Genomic DNA, 10,419 nt, shown 5'->3' with positions numbered 1-10,419 from the left:
GTGTGTGTGTTGGGGGGCATGGAAGAAGCCAGCTAAGGATAAGGAAGCACATGGCTGACCCAGTTCCATTGTCATCTACATTGTCTTGTTTCTTCCAGTTTACATTTACAGCTATGTTCGTAGACACAGTGAGTTTTAGTTAGTAGTAGTTATCTGCCTACAATAAATAAACAGTGGTTTTGCTCATTTCAAGGTTGGCTTTCTGTAGACAGCGCTGCAATCTGTTAGAGTTATTAACAGATGGTTCAGGTCACGTCAGTAACATCAGCATTTGCATAATTACGTCACCTAGATAGGAGCAGTCAAATTCTCTTAGCCCCGCGGCCGTCTTTTCCTAAGTCCTTATGAATTCTCCTTCACAAAATTGTTAGGAAAGATTTTTTTGACTTTTCCACCGCAGCCCAAGAGATTTTGGACAATTTCATGCTCCCAAGTTGGAAACAGTTTGGGGATGGTCCCTTCCTGTTCAAAAATTACTGTGCAGCAGTGCACAAAGCAAGGTCCATAAAGACATGGATGAGCGAGTTTGGTGGGGAGAATTTGACTGGCCTGCACAGAGTCCTGACCTCAACCTGATAGAACACCTTTGGGATGAATTAGAGCAGAGACTGTGAGCCAGGCCTTCTTGTCAAACATCTGTGTCTGACCCCTCAAATGCGCTTTTAGAAGAATGGTTAAAAATTCCCATGAACACACTCCTAAACCTTGGGGACAGCCTTCCCAGAAGAGTTGAAGCTGTTATAGCTGGAAAGCGTGGACCAACTCCATATTAAACCCTACAGATTAAGAATAGGATGTCATTAACCTTTATGTGCATGTGAAGGCAAGCAACCCAAAACCTTTGGCAATGTAATGTATATCAGGTGCTTCTGCTACAGATGGAAAGTTTGTTGTATTGCCCCTTTTGTAGTCTTTACCGTTTGTTGTACATCTGTTTAGGGGTGACCCAAAATAGTCGAAGATTTGATGATTCAATAAAAGGAGTATGATTCAACTCCCAAGATCAGTTGAATCTTCGCAGAGTCGATATGAAATGAGGATCATACAGTACCGTTTTGGCTATATGGGGGTGCTCAACATCTACTGAAACCAGTTTTCTCCCAATAAGGTAATATACTGCCTATTACCATAATAATATTAACACTGTTATTATAGTGTGTGAATAAATCCAAATATGTTAACCCTAACTCTTGAAAGGTTTAGTGTGTAGTATTTCTGAGGATCTATTGACAGAAATGCAATACAAGATCCATAACTATGTTTTCAGTGGTGTATAAAGACCTTACATAATGAACTGTTATGTTTTTATTACCTTAGAATGAGCTATTTCTATCTACAAAACCACGGGTCCCCCCTTCCACGGAGGTCGCCAAATTGTGTCGCCACACACATGCACACATGTTATTTAGCACGAGCAGACAGCCTGTGGATCTTCATAAGATGAAGCCAGACGGAGTCAGGACAGATGACGGCACACAGATATAATTGTTGTGGATTTTCCCAGATGGAAGGTTCTGATGTGGGACAAATGTTTTCAAAGCAGAGCTGAAGCTGTCTGTTTTCTGCTGGACAGGTAACTAAGTTAGTCGGACTTAAGCGATGCAAATGAAAACTGTTGTTTGCTTTAGCTCGAAGATGGGCATAATCACAGAGAGAAGTGACTTGTTTCCCCGTCAGTAGTGTAAAATATGTATGTTGGATTAATTTCATGTAGCCTAGTTATTCTGCAGCCTGTGGTCTGGCTTTGCCAGTTACATTAGCGAGACAATCAGCTGATCAGCAATTGGCAATAACACAGTAGCTTCCAGCATGCATTATAAATTTTCTTAGATATTGCTTCGCTACTGTGCACACAAATGTGTAATTTTTACTTTCACATGCTAAATGCCCATTAAAAATGTTGCACAGATTTACCACAAGCTGTCAGTACTACTTTGTGTTTCTGTTGTATTTCAAAAGATTTAGACATTTTGGTAATATTTGCATGCTTATCTAATTAAGCAAAGCGAGAGGAGCCTTGATCCTCACCTGACAATGCCTTTGTAATCTTTATGTAACATGTGTTTATAATGGGCTGTGGTGCAGAAACAATGAGGCTTACATTTTCTTGTTATCTGTGTGGTCATACTTGAAGCACTAGATGTGATATTTTTGAGATGTTCTTCATTTACTTTGGTATGTTAGTCCAGATAAGCCAACCCTGCCAAGATGTATCAAAAAATGTATGATTACATTACAGTAAAATAATGTATTACAGGAGTATGAGACATCATGTAGCACTTCATGTAGACAAGTCACAATAATATTCACAATAACATATGGTTTTTCTGAATAATAAAGTAAATGCAATTTCTTAATACATCTATCTAAAGACACCTAATTTCTTGACTAGCAACTCTCTGCTATCTCTTAGACAACATCTTTTGTCCTGTCTCAGGCACCATAGCTATACTACTCGCTTGGATGGGGGAGGGGGGTGCAATTCGTTGTAATTTGCAACCCTCACCACTAGATGTTACTAAAACTTACACACTTTAAGGTAGGGGCTGTCAGTGCACCTGCATGCGGTAGAAAAAAAGCAGCAGCTGCACTGATGCAGAGTTGTGCGCGAACTTTGTGGGACACTCAAATTGTTTATCACCTTTGATGAACCACCTGTGTTTTTCCTGGCTCAGAATGGACCTTTGGGGTGACCATGCGCGACAGTAAGCCTGATCGATAAGCGTAAAGAAAAGGCAATGAGTTACCTTATGACTTTGATTATATTTACAGGATACATTTTATTTGGATAGTCCGCCTATTCTATAATTTATACAGTATTTGTAACATTTAAACATTAGCTTTAATTCATTTTATTAGTTAAAATTCAACTGTTTCACAAAAAAAAGGTTTTCTGATATTACACCCCTGTGGTTAAGCTTTGATTAGGCTAAATGTTAGTGGACTTATTATAATTTCAGATCATTGTATAAGCTACTATGTAGTTTACCACTACTATAATATTAATTCCAGTTGTAAAAAACAGCAATTTTATTTTTGTGGGTTGTTTTTATTCATTAAATTATTGTGCAAGAAAAATGCCACGCACAGTGGTAAGTCTCATTTGGGCTAATTTATCAATAATCATAACCATTCGCTGCATGAAAAGCACCCGAGCATCTCCCTCATCTGTCTCTGCGACAGAGATTAGCAAGCGGGCGAGAACTGGGACAGTTGAGTGGTCCCCTATTCTAGGCCCCTAACTCACACTTTCATCTTTAAGGTCAGTGAGTAAGAATAGAAGTCTTATAGTGCCTACCGACAACCACGAGACTATGCAGACATATTGGACACAGGACATGTAGTACATCAATATAAATAGCATTTATGGTATTAGTATGACAAAGGCTACATTCAATAACGGCATAAGAGTAAAATAGGTATAAAAAAACAACAACAGTGTACTGAATAAATGTAATGTAAATGTAACGCACTATACTGTGTGTCAAAAGATACTTTTTCCATTGCATTACAGAATTCAACTTTACACTTGCACTCCATCTAATAGTACTCATTATACAGTGAGACAATTAACAACCAGTAAAAGATCTTCTATTCATCCGTTATCATGGTAAAAGCACTGCTAATGGCGATCCAACAGTATCCAAAATTGTTGTATTTAGATTCAGTTTTTGCATGAATGTTACTTTTTCTAACACTGATGTACAACTGTTCTGATGTAACTGACTCATATATGCACATGTAACTGCCAATTTTGTTGTGTATATTCAGACTTGGATAAAGCATGTGTCACTGTTTCGTCAATTACATCAAGGCCCTTTTGAAGACGTATGTAAAATGAACATTGTACTACCAGAGCACCTGCCGTTTTCTGCTTTAGCACAGATTAATAAAATTAGCAGCTCTAGGAAAGATGAAGGATGAGCATGAGGGTTGAACAGAGGAAGGGCTGCCCGTTTGCTTTGGCAGCAGTACCCTCCTTTCTTTCTTTGCTCCCAACCGATTGAGGAAAAAATGTTTTGTTCCATTAGAATATGGGGAGAGATACAGTGGAGTCAATGGAAAATGGGTAAACATCCTTCTCTACATCCTTCCAAACCTCTTTTGACAGCACACATCAAGAACACCCAGGTTACCTTCCTTCTTTCTATCTTTGGACAGTTTCTTACTTTTACCCTAATTTTTTTGCTTTCTTGTTCTCTCACATATTCTTATCTGAACAAGGCTAAGTCTATCTAACCACAAACACAACAGGGACTAACAGCGATGAAACCCAACAACAGTATGGCTGACCTTCTTTGTTTATGTTGTTAAAAGTAGGGGTGTATTCACTGGGTGAAGCTGTGACCGACTGTGTCAACAAGTGTTGTAAAAGAGACAAAACAGGGTGTACAGCAAAACAAAAGCTGATACAAAGGGGAAACAAAACAGACAGATGGACAGCAAAACAAAGAAGAAAAATAGAAGCAAAGAAAGAAAGAAAAATCCTTCTAGGAACGTTCATTACTGAACACAGATCCAGTAGCAACTTGTGTTTTGTCCGGCTGATTGAACCAGAGGTGTGCATTAGAGCAGAATAAAGTTAGCTACCATTATAGACGACCAGGGGGCTGATGGATGGATGTGAAAAACAAGCCTCCCTCTGCAGCCAATTCTTTTTTTTTTTTTGCAATGTGACAAATCATCTGGAAGAAATACATTGCTAGCTTGATCAATCAAGAAGCCACACAGTAAGGAATGCAGCATGCACAAAAACTTATTCATGTAACACAGAAAACTGTGAGGACAGTTTTGGGAAGAATATTGTGATATTGTTTAAAACACGCACACAACTGAATACCCACAAAGTAAACACACACACACTTTGGAAAATACTTAAACTATATTTCTGTCCCTTAAAGTAGTGCAAACTGCCATAATTAAGATCTCAACAGCAATCACATAACAATCAGATCTGTCTTGGTCAATTCTTTGTCACATTTGACAACTGGATTTCCCTTGAGAAATGTAATCTCATTCAGTTGCAGTAGTGTTTCTGCTACCATGGTTCATTTTTTCATGAGACACTCATCACATTTTCATTCCCACATCAGTGTTCACTTCGGGAAACAGATGTGATGTCAATCATGACTTAGTCCAAATGTCTTTCCTCTTCTCTCTGGCTCATGTCACCGTTCCCTGGCTTTAGGTTTCACAAGAAACCTCTGTAGAACAAGAAATGGTTTTGCACCGTATTGTACCAAGCTTGACTTGGCTAAGTCAAGCTTAAAGTTTTTCCACGTGTACATAAATGTAATTCTGCCAATCTCCTAATTTCTGGACAGTCCGGTGGGATTTGTTAGTGTTTAATGGAAGCAGAAATGCAAAATACATTTGCTTTGCCATTGGGTGACAGGAGTTTAAAAATGTAAGTTTAAATGTAGGAATTGTGAAAGCACAAGAAAAGCTGAAAGTCCATATTTAGGTGTAGGTAATCCATTTTAGAACATGTGTAGACTTTTCTCAGAGACTCACAGACAGCCTGCTTACTGCCACCTCTATTCTTTAATACCGCTTGTCCTCTGTTGAACTTTCCCCCTGTGGTGTCCTCCTACTGCAGGGTGAGTATGGCGCTTAGGGCATGGCAACCATATTTCATCCTGTACCACATTTTGGAAATATGATCTCAAAGTATATACATTGTTAATGTAGCATAACTGAAATACACACATGTCAAGCCCTTGTAAGACCTGATGTTACCTTCCTTTGACTTTCAGACTCTCTCTGTGACACAACACACACAAGCACAAATGCCATTACTCAAAGCGCACTTTCTGTTACTGAGCAGTGAAGCAGAAAGCTCAGAATTTATCTGAACTCCTTTATCACAAGAGGCAATGTAGACATGGCTTCCTTTCCAAACCACAACAGATTTCCTATCACTGCTGGAAAATAAAAACCCAAAACAACGCTGTGCTTCTCTGAACTCAATGTTCCAAAACATAATTTAATTCACTGCTGCTCTCATAAAGAGAGACACAGATTGTTGATTGTTAAGATGAAGAAACAAAACGGTAAATTTCTCTACTCCAGAATGTGAAAACATCATTTTCCTACAGTTAAAGATGACTTTCAACTCTTCCTGGAACACTTTGTCGTCTGATTTTAGTGTCTATGCTATTCCCACTCTCACAACTGTATAGGAACTAGGGCTGCATGATATGGTAAAATCAAATCGTATTGCGATTATTTTGACAGATATTATGATTTGCGATATGATTTACAATTAGTGGGAGTGATCATTTTTGCGTCAAAATTTTCATTTTCACTAAAAGAATTATGATACAGACACAGAAGTTGTTTATCTTGCGTGAAAATGTGGACCTGAATTTCACCAATATTTCCACAGATGACTATAAAGACATTCTGACCCTCCTAATTTTGCCAGTGATATTAATCTAACTATGTTCCTTCTGTGATTTTAATGACGGCCTTTAGTGATCTCTTCCTCTCCAAAGGCTATTTGAAACATTTAGCTTCGTTAAAATAATCTCATCATCCTTATAGCTTGTATTATGATGTCAACATCCATTACTGTGCCTTGCAAGTGGCAATTAGTTGACCACCTAAGCTTGTTGGGCACAGAGGGAGGTCTGTAATGAGGACACTCATCATAGAGAGCTGTCCTCATATGACCTGCTATTAAGTCTGAGCCAGCAAAACCAAACATGAAAAATACAACAAAAACAAACTCCACATTTGGTGATAAATTGTGTGTGAGTTGTGCCAGGCCAGCTTCCATCTCTTGTGTACAAACCTGTATCTGAACTATTATGTTTTTAAGTATAGTGTTACATCTGTTTTCACTGGAGCTTGAATTATTTGAAGACGATGCGCTCATCTACTGACAAGCAACATTTCTCCTAGTGTAGATTAAAAACTGCCAGCAGCAACTACAATGCCAAATTTCACATAAATGTGAAAGTACAACTTGGATTCTGATTGCAATGTGATTTGATTTGGCATGTATAATTGTTCCACAGATCCAAGTCATGCAGAGCTCTTTAATACCACGGCCACTGAAAAACGATCCTGATAAGACCTGGCTGCTATGAAACCCTTCACTGTCATGAAGCTAAATCCTTCCTAATCACATTCACACAACAAAAACAGGACAGGCAAGCTGCTAATCTTTGAACACCTGACACCTCTGCTGTGTCCTCAGATGACTAATCACATTTACGCACATATGAAGCAATATCAAACAAATCAATAAATAACTTATACTTCTCATCCATTCATTCATCTATCAGTCAGTTGGGTGACCACTTAACTGTTAAAAATGTACATGAAATCAATATTGAGATTCCACTTTTTACAGCTGTGTTGCTATTCTGTTTAAGATATACAAAACTCACTCAAATCACTTGTTGGCCTGAGGCTGAACTGTTGATAAGACAGGCAGAACACATCGACGGCCCGTCTTCAATCTCCCTGCTCAAAAAGCTGCACTAGAAAATAGAGAGGTGAAACATGAGGTGTCCTGCACTGCAGTGTGTGACCTTGCAATGTGTTGACGTGCATTAAAAAGACATGAGACTTTGTGTTCAGACAGGGTGACAGTTCAGAGAAGGCATAAGAGCGAGATGGAGAAATCTATTATTAGACCAGCCATCAAGTCCGTAGATGACTTTCCCCGACCCTTCCGTGAGGCTGTCCTTGTGACTCCCAGTGGTGTCTCAGTATTTCACCTCTGGTGTCTGTCGCAACTCATCTGACAGGTGGACAGATAAATTACTGTCTCCCTCACCACAACTATAATTTGCGGTACTAAAAACAAGCACAACAGCTAAAAGGAGCTTCTTCATAGATTTGCAATGCACATCAAGAAGAAAAGTCGTGGCGCCCCACTCTCACTAACAACTACATTCTTTAACAGGCTTATGCGCACACACAGACACACACAGACACAAACAAATTTAGGTTGTCCCTGGTAGAATTATTCCTGATGCTTTTCTTTCAGTTACTTATTTAAATTAATTATTATTCCAGCTCTCGTGGCTGTGCTGTGTTGCTTATTTAGTGTGTGTTACTGTTTCTTGTTTTCATTTTTCTCTTAGTTGTCTTACTATGTCAGCTGTTTATTGCTGCTGTTCGGCTGGTTGTCTTTTACTATTATTATTATTTTTATTGTTTGTTTTTGTTTGTGTTTGTTTGTTGTTGTTTTTCTCCTCCCCAAGCCCCCCTCTCTGTTCTATTGCAGGTTTCGTTGCTTTCTGCAATTGGTGTTTCCCACAGCTTTTCCCTGTTGTCCCCACCTTCCATCCCCCTTCTCTTACAGGTCCTTTCTCTGTGCTGTCTGTTTGTGCCCCCCCCATCCCCGTGTCTGCCCCCCTGTCCGGCCCGGTGACAAATCAATACATAATTAAATAAATAATAAAACAGACAAAGGAGTATTTTAATACTCTCTTGTTAAAGTAAAATCTGGCACAATATGGTATCAAGGTCATCATACTCTATACCAGGCTGCTGGGCAGGACAGGTTGGAAAAAAAAAGAAGAAAAGAAATAACACCAAACATCTCTAAGTTAAAAGGAATAGCATACAGGAAGGACACATTTAAACAATTTCGAACAGTCCACTGGTAGGAACGTGATGGTTAAACTTGCTCTACCATTAATAACTTCAGTGGACAGACAATATCTTGGTTTACTAGAACTCTGTTTAATGAAGTTTACCCAAGTTAAGTTAAAGATGGGGATAAACTTAAACTGACATGAATTACGACCTGTGTGCTTTGTACCATTATGTAATGATTGTCCATCTTTGCTGCTTTTGATGCTAAACTTATTACATATATATTTTTTAAGAGCAAGAATCACTGTGTATCAGATCATTCAGGCTTGTGCTACCGACAGTAGCTTATATCACACAACATTTCTCAGAAATGTTTTCCGTTCCTCAGTTCAGTTTAAGTAATTAAGCTAAAGAAGATAACACCATGTTCCATGCCGTCCTGAGAACCAAATTTCCTCTCAATAACATACATTAACAACACTAGCTCCTCCGAATAAACACAACTTATCAGAGGGGGGAAGGAAGGATGTTGGTTGCTAAACAACATTTCCCAGAATGCTTCCATAACACTATAATGAGACTGCAGGGAGCTGTTATTCTAATGTAGATGATTCAGGTCACTCTGACATTGAGGCGCTGACTCTCAGGTCAAAACAAGTAAGACTGCATCAAACAGATTGCAGCTTACAGATGTCATACTTTAGGTCAATCCTGAAAGCTGAGGTATTCTGATATTTTACATAAATGGACCTTGTCTAAGACAAAAAAATGTGCATCATTAAAATCCCAATATGTATATTTTTTTATTTTATTCATGTGTGTATGTGTGTATGTCTTCATACAATAATCTGCTTGCAGTGTGCCATGTGAAATTTTGTGTCTGCAGGTCTGAATTAGTGCTTTTACCACACTGGATGTACGTGGAGCAAAAGTCAGAATTTCAAACCCAATATGTCACAATGTAAATAACTGGAAATTATAAATATGCATCACATAATCGATATTTGTAAATCTAACCAACAGCTCTTTTTTCCCCCTCACCTGATAGCCCTCGATGCTAGTGTTTCCCATGGTTGGAGCCCCGGGAAGTGCTGGGGCCCTCCTCTTCTTGGCCTCAGCCTTGGGAGACATCCTGGGTATGTTCATGACGGACTGAGACTGGCCCAAGGTGCTGGGCCGATCTTCTATGCTGGAGACACCTGTGGACAGACCCTGTGGGAGATGTCAAAAATAAAGGAAGTGAGGTCAGACTTGATTAATGGAAGTAAATAAATGTATAAGAGCTTTAAGGATAATTTGCTATCAATCAAGTGAGTATGCTGCAATCACTAATCATATAGTGCATTCTTCAGTCACAACAATTATTGTAATTATTGCCAAATATATTAGACCAAGTTGTAAGTGCCAGCGCATTTTCAAAGGTTGGCTGCTCATGACTGAAGCATTGGAACAGAAAAATGGTTTCCAATATGTGATCAAAGAGAGCCCAAAGTGCTCCTGAAAATCTGAATCTCCCCGTGGCTCAGCTTGGTACAGAGCCTTGGCACCATGCGGAAACCAAACCACACCTCATATCCCCATGATCTAAGAAAGGAAAAGTGTTTAAAAGCAGATTAATTGATGCGTTCAGACAATGCCGGGATACAGCATAAAAGCTGAGCAAAAAGGAACATTAAGTCCAGGTCATTAGAATTAATTGGACCCAAGGTTAGAACTTCTCACAGTGGGGATTGATGAGAAAGGAACAGTACTTCTAAAAAGAGGCCTTGAGGAGAGCAGCTTTCTTCACATTGGGGATATTTTACCGATGTCAAAATATGTTTTTACTGTTGCAAAATAGTATTTTATTGGGTCAGTTTTTCA

The 10,419-nt window shown here is 39.0% G+C and overlaps 1 protein-coding gene across 8 annotated transcripts in view; it reads right to left on the bottom strand.

Moving 5' to 3' along the window:
• Positions 1-10,419, bottom strand: part of cobl (cordon-bleu WH2 repeat protein) — a 69,039-nt gene that overhangs the window by 26,388 nt on the left and 32,232 nt on the right. For all 8 annotated transcript variants that reach the window (XM_046043861.1, XM_046043860.1, XM_046043866.1 and 5 more), the window contains one exon: positions 9,598-9,768. In XM_046043861.1, coding sequence (XP_045899817.1) covers positions 9,598-9,768 — 171 coding nt within the window. The remainder of the gene's footprint in view (positions 1-9,597; positions 9,769-10,419) is intronic.

The sequence above is a fragment of the Micropterus dolomieu genome, linkage group LG03, assembly GCF_021292245.1.
Source record: "Micropterus dolomieu isolate WLL.071019.BEF.003 ecotype Adirondacks linkage group LG03, ASM2129224v1, whole genome shotgun sequence".
Classification (NCBI taxonomy): domain Eukaryota; kingdom Metazoa; phylum Chordata; class Actinopteri; order Centrarchiformes; family Centrarchidae; genus Micropterus; species Micropterus dolomieu.
Note: the sequence above shows the minus strand (reverse complement) of the source record. Positions and strands in the feature narration are given on the sequence as shown.